At 54.3% G+C, this 11,057-nt stretch overlaps 1 protein-coding gene across 1 annotated transcript; it reads right to left on the bottom strand.

Moving 5' to 3' along the window:
- Window positions 1-6: 6 nt before the first annotated feature.
- STC2 (stanniocalcin 2) lies at window positions 7-10,572 on the bottom strand. Its single transcript, XM_004696794.2, has 4 exons — window positions 10,085-10,572; window positions 7,562-7,704; window positions 4,725-4,936; window positions 7-567 (listed from the first exon to the last, which is right to left on the bottom strand). Exons 1-4 carry the CDS (start codon window positions 10,233-10,235, stop codon window positions 171-173), a joined length of 903 nt encoding a protein of 300 aa, XP_004696851.1. The 5' UTR covers window positions 10,236-10,572; the 3' UTR covers window positions 7-170.
- Window positions 10,573-11,057: the final 485 nt, after the last annotated feature.

The following is an 11,057-nucleotide window of genomic DNA, read 5'->3' as shown; positions in this document are numbered from 1 at the left end:
GATGCCCCACCTGTTCTCGATCTGCTAACGCACACCTCCATGAAGTCCACAGACCCCATAAGATCCTGCGTGACAGCCCCCCCCTCTTCGTTAATGGTACATGCTTTGGAATGTCCACAGATCAGGAAATGGACGGTGTGGAGGACCTTCTCCCGGCCAGGTCTCACATTTCACCTTCGGATGTCGGAGTACTCAGGCCGCTCCTCCTCCCACTCGCTGCTTCCAGAAGCGCCCTGGGCCCTGACGCCCCCGGCTCTGCCACGGGCGTGGGCATGGCTCCTGCTACCTCGCTCACCCTTGGACCCTCGGCCTGTCTCCCGACTGCTGGGCTCGGCGAGGTGGTGGCCAACCTCCCCATGGTGGACCCTGGAGAGCTTCGCTCTGTCCGCCTGAAGCTGGCGTTCGGGGGGTGCCGTGGGGGGCCTCTGGATGGCCGAGGTGCAGAAGCTCAGGATGGAGCACAGGCCCCCCCAGTTCTGTTCACACTGCGCCTGCACGCTGTGGGTGATGGCTTCCTTCACCTCCTCGCCGCAGGTCAGCAGTAGGTTCACCAGGTCGACATAGGGCCTAGAGATGGAGGGCAGGGAGGGACTCTGAGATGGCGCAAGTCTCCGCTGGGCCACCCAGAGCACCTCAACATCACTGCAGAGAGACAGGGCCACTGGCTGGCTGGCTAGGGTTTGGTTGCGTGAAAGCCCTGTCGGGAACTGAAGCTTCTTCTTATAGTATGGAGGGCTGGCCTCCCCCCACCACTTGCCAAGTGGTGATCTTCCTCCAGGCTGGGCACAAAGAGGCGCCCATTCTCTCAGTCACTGCTGAGAGCCCACTTGCCGGCCACATGGAACACACCAGGCGTATGGGTAAAGGGCTGGGATGCCAGGCCTGCAACAAAGGCTTTGGGGAAGGTAGAGAGGCAGCTGGAGGGCTCAGGCCAGGGCAGCTGGGCGCATAATGCAGGCGGGCAGCAGGCTGTGGGCAGGGGCCGGGCTCACTGGGGAAGTCAGTTCTCTCCTTAGCGGAGAGCTGACTGAGGGCCTGTGGTGGAGGACCTTTCATACAAACCGAGGAGTCTTTGTGATAGGCGAGCAGGAGCCACTGAAAACGTGGGGCTCCATAAGGGCCTCCGTGAACCCCCAGCTCATTCTGCTCCCCAGTTTGCTCTGCAGGGTGCCCCACTCCCCAAGGGCAAAAGCAACCACCCTCCTATTCAAGTTTGCCACTGGTCCAGGCTGGCAGGAAAGTTCTAGCTCCTGGAAGGCACTAGATGAACTGTCCCCTAGTCTTCCCCCTTCCAGCAGAGGCTCCTGGATGCTGTGGGGGAAGGGGGTTCCATTTCCAGGGGAGCTGCTCGCTTTCCCGAGTGGAAAGCTGAGAGCGGGAGTGGCTAGCGGCGCTGCCAGGGCTTGCCACAGAGAGGCGAGAGCCAAGACGGAAGAGTAGCCAAGGGCCAGGGAGTGGTGAGTGGGGTCTCTGGGCAAGGTGGGAGTCACACTCTGGGGAAGCCAGGAGAAAGCACCACCCGCCTGCCCGCCTTCCTGGCTGCTGTGGGATGTGCTTTAGGAGAAAACATGCTGGGGGACGGGCAGGGCATCTCCCACACCGGCCTTGTCCTTCTGGGTAGGGTGGGGAGGGGCCATTTAGCTAGTAAGGAATGTCATCAACACAGGGCTCCCATGGCCTACTCTGCCCCTCTCTTACCACTCACTTTTGGGTTTCCACCCAAAGGTGTGTGGATCCCTTCCCGTGGCTCGCCAGAGGCTCCAGCCGCCCAGCCGCCCGTGCTTGCCTAGCAAGGGTGAGCCTGCATCTGAATCTGGCTACAGCCCCGCAGCTCTGGGTCACCCCGTGGGCCGAGCAATCATGGGAGGCCACTTGTTAGCAGGAGCACAGCTTCTCTCCCCCCTAAGCCTGGACCCCCTGGGGGACGACTACACTCTAGCCCACTTAATCTTGCATGTGGGCCATCGCTGGCAGGCAGAAAGCGGAGGTTAAGCTTTTAGGCTTGCGAAGTGGTTGGCCTCTCTACTTATGATTAGTCCTCAGGTTGCAGTGGTGGAAACGGAGACAAAGGTTAAAGAAAGTAGCTTTAGGAAGTTTCTGGAGCTGGGCTGAGAGCAGAGAGGATGAGGAATGCTCTAGCTGAGAGAGCTCAAGCTGCCTTTTGGGGCCCATGTGATGGCTTCAGAGTCTGAGATTCTGTGTCTCTCTTTGGGCAAGTTGTTCTCTAAGGCAGTTTCCTTGTCTGTAACTGTGCTCTGGTGGCCTAGTGGGCAGCACATTGGGCTGCTAGCCCCAAGGTCAGCAGTTTGAAACCATAGCCTCCATGAGAGAGAGCGCGGTGAGGCTTTCTGCTCCAGTAAAGATTTATAGTCAGAGGAAACCCACAGGGAGAGTTCTGTAGCTTTGTCCCTCAGGACTGCCATGAGTGAGAACTGACTGAGTGGCAGTGAGTTTGGGTTAACTGTGATAAGGGGCGTAGCAATGCTTGTCTTTGTCTTCTTGGGCTGCGGTGATGTATGGGACATGCTCAATATTTGCATGCTTCTGTCCATTTTTTGAGAACTTGCAATGACCCTAGGGAACACAACTTCACAGGGCATTTGTGGCAGCTGAGTCCCCAGGGAGTGCAAAATGTCAATGCCCTTGGCTGTTCACTGAAAGGCTGCAGGTTCAAGTCCACCCAGGGGCACCTCAGAAGAAACGCCTGGTGACCTGCTTCCCAAAGAGCAGCCATTGAAAACCTTGTGGAGCTGCCAGGAGTAGGGGTCCATCAACAGGATTGCAGCACCACTGAGTCTACAAGTTTCCGCTTTCAAGGCTCTTTCCCTAGAGGGTGGGGAGGAGTGTTTCTTGGGCTTCACCTGCCCAGAGAGGCCTCAGCACCCCAAGGCTGACCTGAGGAGGCGGACAGACCCACACTTTCCTCTGCCCTTGGCCCTCTCTCTGGAGGAGAAAGAAAGCTGCATACTGTCGGGAGGGCGTGTGTGCAGAACCTAACTAATGGCAGGCGGGTTTGAGCTGGCCCGGTGCTGTGTCAGGCCGCAAGTTTAGCCTGCGTCTAATGACAAAGCCCAGCTCTCTCACTGGGTGTCAGCAGGCAAAGTATTTTAAAAATACTTGGGAGGGGGATGTGCTTGGGGGCTCAGGCGACTGGTGGCTGCCAGCATACAGTGACAATGCGTGTGGTGGCCAGGCGGGACTGGCTGCAGTGGGGAGCAGCAGATGATATGGAGAAAAATGGGGTGGGAAGGGGTGAGGTGAGTAGGGCCGAATGGAGAGTTTGAAAAGAATCACTTCCATTGACCGTTTGGGGTGTGTGTGCAGGGCTTGGATTGAGGAATGAGGGTGTGGATTGGAGGTGACAGTGATGTTCTCTCTAAAGTGAGAAGCACATTTGGTTCTTACTTTTTCCAGCTGTGTGACCGATGCCCCCTATGCCTAAGTGTCTGGCAGAATCCTTTGCATAAGGATCCGTTATGATGGCTCTCCAACCAAAGAGTTCAGATCACTCAGTAGGAAGGTCATGTTGACGCACTGCCTAGTCTTCCTTCTGAAGGGGAGGAGGCAATGGGGGCCTGTGGGGCTGACGCTGGGCTGCTGAGAGGTGGGTGGTTTGGGCTGACCCAGTGGCACTTAGGAAGAAAGACCTGGTGGTTTACCTGTGAAAACCCTATGGTGCATGCTCTGCTGCCCACAGTATTGCCCTGAGTGCAGCTCGCTTCCATGGCAACAGGCCTCCTGGTTGGGGGTGGGGGAGGTCCGCTGTCTAGAGGTGCTGACCTTGTAGAAAGCAAGCAGGTGTGCATATGCATATGGCCCCATCAAGGGTTCTTAAAGGACGCCCAGGCTCCATTCATAGAGCAGAGAGGGGCAGGGCATTCAAGCACATTCTGAATGATGCTGAGAGTCCTTGGGAGAAGAGTCCTGTGATATTGGGGCCGCATTTTCATGAGGAGATACCAGAAAGTCCTCCTCTAGCCTACAGGGACCCTAACACTGAAAAAACAAAATAAAAAGCCCCCAACATTCTGTTTTTCCAAAAAAGACTTTTCTCCAAAGAGACAGAGTTTTTTCGTGCTCCAAGAATGTACTGCAGACGTGTGCACTGTGCCCATTGTCCTCAGGGAGTTTGAGAGGATCCCTTTACATTTGGCTAGTTTTTAACACTTTCTGCTTTCTTTTGCTTTGAAGCTTTTACCTGTTTTACTTTGTTATTCTTGTTAGGGTTTTGTTTTTGAATGTTTTTCTGCATAGGAAATCCAGGGCAGGTAAATCGATAGAGCCAATAACTGGATTCATGGTTCCTTGGGGGTGTGGCAGGGAAAATTGGGGTGGGGGATGGGGCACTAATAAAGATGAGTACAAGAATGAAGAACATGTTCTTTAACGAATTGGTACAACTCTTCGTGATGCGATTGAACTGTCGAATTGCATGATGTGCAAATTACATGCCAATAAAACTGCTGGGGGAGGGAGGGATCCCATTTCTATTGCTTAGGGTTTGAAACAGATGGTGGAGTCCATTTCCTGGAAGCTGGCAGGAAAGGGGTGACTCAACACCAGGGGGGCTCTCTGAGGCAAATTGCAACTCTGCCCATCTAACAGGAGAGGTCAAATCCCTCAAATGGAATGGAAGGCCCCTTGGGGGTTTCCGATCCTCACCCCACCTCACCTCTAACCTGCAGGGGCCCTGCTCCCCTGGCTCCCCAAAGAGCAGTACTCACTCCTGATGCAGCAGGTCCTTGAAGTGGATCATCTCCACCATCACCCGGGTGTTCTCCTGGGCGGCCGAGCACAGGTCATGCTTGAGGTAGCATTCCCGCTGCAGCTGGAATACCATCTCCTTGATGGCGGGGCACTTGCGGCTTATGCAGCCAAACCTGTGCCGCAGAGCATGCGCCTTACACTTCAGGGCGTCTTTGATGAAGGACTTGCCCTGAGAAGACAACAGAGAAAGGAGAGGGAAACAGAAAAAAAGGTGTTCTTGTCAAGTGCTTGGACATTAACCCATCTTGGGTCTACAAGATTTGCTCCATTACTGAACTCCGGCCGTGGCGCAGCGTCACCCCCCACCCCCACCCCCAGTCTTTGCAGGTGTTGGACAGGCAGCTCTGCCTCCTTCCTCCCGAGCTGCCCGGCTGACTCCCCTGGTCCTGGGGCTATGGTGGCCATTTTAGGGTAGCAACTTCTCCGGACCACGAGCACACCCCTTGGTTCCAGCTGAAAGCCACACCCCTTGGTTCCCAGCTATCATGTTTCCCAAGTGGAAGAAGCTGCTGCCTTGTCCACCTCTCACACCTTTGCTGGTTCTCCCGATTTCACCGACATAGGTGTCAAGGTGCCTCCTCCCCAAGCCCCCTCCCACTGCTGTTTCTGCCTGTCTTTTGAAGAGAGCAGTCTTTTCCTTTCCCCAAATGATTGGACTCCTTTAAACTGTTAGAATTACTGTTACTAAAAGGCTTTCCTGGCACACGGCCTGGCAGCATCTGGAGTCCTCAATGCTCCCTGCCTGAGTGCCAAAGGCAGCCAGGCATACATGTGGCCCACAGGGTTCTTTCCCAGGAGAGTGCTCTTTTCCTAGAAAGGAGACAGCTGCTGGGGCTGTGCAGGCAAGTCTCCCTTATCACCCTCACGGGGCAGAGAGCATTGTGGGATGCCCGTGCGGGGCGCCATCTGACCCTGCATGACTACAGAGCTGAGCTGTGGCTGGAGAGGTCGCTCCTGTTTTCAGCCCTGAAAGAAGTAACTGAGCTGAGCGAGTGAACGGGTTGGGACTCAAGTGGGAAACCACTCATCCTAGTTCTGTTGGATTTCCCTTAGAAGGAATGGAGATAGTATCTACTCATAGAGAAACCAAGTGGCCATCGCCCCTGAGCTCTCCAGAGGCAGTGAAGTGGGATGGAGGGCTGAATGTAACCATTTATTAAGCAGTGAGGCGCTGAGGGTCAACTTGAGAGGATGGCTTACTCTGAGAGCATATTCTTGCTAGTTGAGAAGGAATGAAAAAACAAAAACAGGAGATGATGTGTACGTGAGGCTGAAGCAAGCTGCGTCTTGGTATTCTTCCATGACGTCCTGTGGTATTGCCCTTAAACACACAGCTTGCCTCCGCATCCCAACTACTGTAGAATGCAGAAGGCATGCTTCAGTAGGGTAACTGAGCTGCAGAGAACCTCAAGCATTTCAAACATCCTACCTCCTCTTTCTGCCCTGGGTTTCAGGAGCCCTTTGGCACCCCACACCCTCTGGCTTTAGGCTGCCCGGCCTGCTGCATCCCTTTCTGGGCTCCAGGCATTGCTTTTTCAGGCTCTCTATAGGATGTCAGGGAGCCCTAGTGACACTCTGGGTTATGCATTGAATGGCTAACCCAAAGATCAGTGGTTCGAACCTCCCCTGATGCTCCCTGGGAGAAAGATGAGTCAACATGACTTGATGGCAGTGGGTTTGGGGTTTTGGTTATAAGATGTCTGTCAGGAGCTGCTGGCCACCTAAACTGTTGGCCTCACCTACAGCTTGTCACTGCTCTCCAAGGGCATGGGAGAGGAAATTCATGAGTTATAATAACAGGGTCCTTCAATAGGAAAGCCCCCTAAGTAGCATAGTTAATGCACGAGGTGGCTAAGCCACATGTGCCTTGGGTGGCAGGCCTGGCAATACTTTGGAACAAGTAGCCATTGAGAATCATACGGAACACAGTTTTACTCTGGTGAACGTGGAGCCACTTGAGTCGGTTGTTGACTCAATGGCAGTGGGTGGTGGCGGTGGCTTCCACAGGGTGGGGGCAGAAATGAAGAAGGCAGGCCCAAGGCCACGTACCACAAGTGCATTTGGATCATCAGCACCGGAGTCACACGGTTCCTTGTTGTGTCCCTGCTATGCCCTGGGCAGCAACTCAGCTTTACCCTTGGGATTCCGGGATCGGTGAAGTGGGTCAGATTCTGACTATATTTGTTATATAGAGCTAAAGAGAAGTGCAAATTTGAGGGAATCACTCACGGTTTGGAGCTTAGTGGCAGATTGGGTGAGGAGGGTCTGCCACTGAAGAGGCTTAGAAATGCATCTGCTCTCTGACAGGCCTGATTTAGCCTGGTTTGCCTATTCCTACAAAGCCCTGGGAGATGATGAATTTCCAAAAAAGAAACCAAACGGCCTCCCTTGTCCCTATTAGGTGAAAGTAAGTTTTGGAATGTATAATTGGAGTCCCTGCTCACTCCCCGCCAATCTACTGGTCCCAACGAGATGGGCGTTGGGAACTGGGTTCTGTCTGGGCAGCCATACAAGGTGTGTATCATGTATCCTGACTTTAGTCTTCTCAGATAATTGTTCAACTTGTTCTCTCTTCCTCTTTGCTATGTAGGCACAGCTTAAGAGGGCAGAAAGATTTATTCTCTAGCAGGGGTGCAGTGAAGAAACACTGGCATCCTCCTGTGCACTGAAAATATCTTTGACAACTGCTGAAACACATCACAAAGAACAGCGAAGCAAGTCTGTTAGCAAGCCATTTCCAATGAACATCTCGACCAGGCTACGCCAACCCAGAACACCCTTTCTGCTGGCTTACCTGGGCATCAAATTTTCCAGCATTGTGCAGAAAAGTCATACAAATCCCATGTAAACCCCGGATCTCACAAGAGTTGTTCTCAAAGCACTCAAACACGCCGCATCCCACATCACCAGCGTTGACCAAACAGTGCTGAATTTCCGCTAAAACGAGAATGACACATTAATGTTATATGTACATATATAGTATTGAGGAGTCCTGGTGGCATCGGGGTTATTTGTTGGGTTGCAAACTGCAAGGTAAGCTGTTTGAAACCACCAGTCATTTCCATATGCGAAAGACAAGGCTTGCTAGTCCTACAAAGAGTATCAGTTTCAGGAAATCCACAGGGGCAGGTCTTCCCTGCCCTATAGGGCCACTGAGTCGGAACTGGCTTGATGAGAGTGAGACTGAGTGATAAAAAAGTATGCTATAGAACACTAGGCAACGCAGGGGAGTAGGCTGAAATAAAAGTTAGTGATGATTATCTCAGGGTTAAAAGAGATGAGGAAGCAAAAGTTTATTATTTCAATTACTCATGAAAATGTTAATCTTTGTAAAAAAAAAGAAAACGTCAAACTACTACCAAACAAACAAATCACAATATTAAGTAAGGTCTGAGTCTTCACCCTTCTCATTTTTCTTAAAAGTATTTGTGGGCCCTGCTCTGTGAGAGAACAGAAGGCATTTCAGGTTTTTTAAACTTGTATTTATTTATTAATCATTTTATTGGGAGCTCTTACAGATATTATAACATTCTATAGCTCAATCAAGTCAAGCAGCATAGTTCAATTTCTACCACAATCTGTTTCAAAACATTTTTTTCTTGAACTCCTTGATATCAGGTCTCCTTTATTCCTTCCCTCCCTCACTCTATCCCCCCAGGAATACTTCTTTATGCATATATGCATATATTTTTGCTGTATCTTACACCATCCAATATATCCATTCAAGTGGGCATTTCAGTTTTTCAAACACACAAGACAGAAACAAGATCGTGAACTCTCTCTCAGCTGAGGCTGCCTGTCTGTCCGTCATCAATGAACTACCCTTTGCTGTAACTTGGACCTGTAGGCACTGCTGTTGAATCACTGAATCACAGTGATTTCCTTCTGACCCCCCAAATGAGAGTCCAAAAAAGCAGTTTCAATTCAGTGTTATGATTCAACACCTAAAAATCAAAACAAAATTCCTATTAAGGCAGCTCCCCCAAACCATCGGCATTAAAAATACCAGCTAGCGAAGCTGCGGTTGGTGAGCAGATCAGAAGGGAGGCAGCCTTCAGAAACGCCACCATCCAGAGCAGCAGCGCCTTTTAATTAGCGACCTGGTGTGAGATGGCACTTCCCCAGAAGGGCCCGCAGTGGTCCAGGGAGGTTTGCGCCCTGTTTCTGAGGATGCGGTCCTAATTCCTCTCCGGGGAAGGCAGACCAAGGGGTTAACTGCCAGGCCCCTTGTGCAAGGCCCCTCCTTTCCCTCCCCCTACCCAATCCCCTGATTTAAACCAACCACGAAATTACATCAGAAAAGTATATTTTGGAAAGAGGGTGGGGCCAGAGTTGATCATGCAAATTCGGATGAAATCTAGCGAGAGAATGAGAGGCGTGTCGTGGAGGGTCGGTCACTCAACTCTACAGGACCGCGTTCAGTTCACCGAGAAAGCGCCGGAGGGGGAGGGGCAGAGGAGGGTGCTCATCGGTGCGGGACGCCGACCTGGGTGCTAGGGCTGGCACGTGGAGGTGGGAGGGTCCCGGAGGACCCAGTGCTCAGGGCCCCAGCGCGCCGGAGAGGACGCTGGCGAGTGACTTCTTGGGGGGGGGGGGTTCCTAATGGGTACTGGGGCATTCCTGCTGGTGCCGGAGCGCGCGAGCCGTCGCAACATTAGCGGGGAGGGGAAGGTAGGCAGGAGGACCCCGAGCTTTTCTTCCCCGGAGCTGGGAGCGCGTCTGGCCCCGAGAATAGCCAGGCTGCCTCTGCTCCGCAGCCTGCAGAGGACCGCGGAGCCGGCGGAGCGGCGGCCGCGCACGGTTGGGCCGGGTGACTCTCGGCTCGCGCGGCGCGGAGGGACGCCGGGCGGGTTCTCCCGCGGCTGAAAGCAATGCCCCTAGGGGGAAAGTTCGCCGTGCAATTTGTCGCCCCGGCTGGCCAAGTTCTCGGCTGTCTGACATCTTTGGAGGAGGGGGAGACGCGATCGGGCTGCAGCCGGCTGGCTGGGAAGAGAAGTTTTGGGGGGCAGGGCGCGGCCCGGCTCCAAAGACCCTCGGTGTTTCCTGTGGGCCGGCCGGGAGGCAGCCAGCTCGCTGGGCACCGGCCGCTGGCAGGGTCCCGCGCCGCCTCCTTTCCCCTCACCCCCCGGAGGACAGCAACAAGTCCTGCCCCAGCCATTTCATCACGCTGCCGGCACGTGCGGATTCCGGGCGCGCGGAGCCGCGCGCGGACTTGGCCTCACCTCGCGCTCGCCCTGTGCACGTCCCGCACCACCTTAAGCCTTTGAGTGGCTCTGGGTGGGCGCCCAGCCCCAGACGCGGGGGCGCACGCACTTACCTGTGTTCTGCAAGGACAGGCGGCCTTTTTGCTGGGAGCCCCTTTCTTGGGAGCCCTCGGGAGGGTTGGTAGCGTCGGTCCCCCGCGCCGGGTCGAAGGTGGTCAACACCAGAGCTAGGGTCACGAACCGGCCCAAGCGCTCGGTACTCATGGTTCTTGGTATGAACCTCCCGCCGCCGGGAGACCTGGATTCTTTGTGTTCCCCTCCTCTTCCTCTTCCCCTCCTCCTCCTCCCACTTTTTCTCCTGGCTCGCCTTTTCCCTCCTCGCCCAGGCCGCGGCTCGGATAGAGGTTACCCAGCGCCCTCCCGTAGCTCTCCGGAGGGCATGTGACCAGGCCGTAAGCAGCGCCGCGAGTGCCTGGCAATGCGGGGAGGGTTCCTCAAATATCCCTGGAAGCTCTGGTGTCACTTGAATGAAGGAGTCGAGCAGGTGTTGTCCTGGCGGCTGGACCAATCCGAGACCCCGGCCCCTTTGACAACACGGCTGGGAGGCGGGGCCTGTGGCCAACTACTACTGGAAGGAAGCCCAGCGCTGCTGCGAGCGCCCCACAAAGTTGTCGACCAGGAGGCGGCCACGCGTTTGCGTGCGTGTGTGTGTGTGCGTGTGTGTGTGTGTGTGTGTGTGTGTGTGTGTGTAACTGCGAGCGCAACCAGAGATGCGTGCGCCTGTGCAGGCGCTCCAGGACAATGACCGAACGGTCTGCAAGAAATAAAAGCGAATGGCAGCTCCGCCTGCAGCTCTCGAAAGGCGAGAGCCGAGGGTCTTCCTTGAGACTGCGTCCCTCTGGTGCCGGACACAGCGCGCCAGGATGGGATAGTGCCCTCTTTCCCTTGGATTCTAGAGATTCACAACTCCAGGGCTTTGGGCAGACTGAAGGACTATCCTGGGCACAGGGATGCTCAGGGGCAAACTGATCACACGTGGGGTTTCCTGGTGCTGTGACACTTTATTTATTTATTTACATCTAATAA

The sequence above is a fragment of the Echinops telfairi genome, unplaced genomic scaffold, assembly GCF_000313985.2.
Source record: "Echinops telfairi isolate 266 unplaced genomic scaffold, ASM31398v2 ScPeMD7_7469;HRSCAF=8507_0, whole genome shotgun sequence".
Taxonomy (NCBI): domain Eukaryota; kingdom Metazoa; phylum Chordata; class Mammalia; order Afrosoricida; family Tenrecidae; genus Echinops; species Echinops telfairi.
This window is presented reverse-complemented; position numbering and strand designations above follow the sequence as displayed.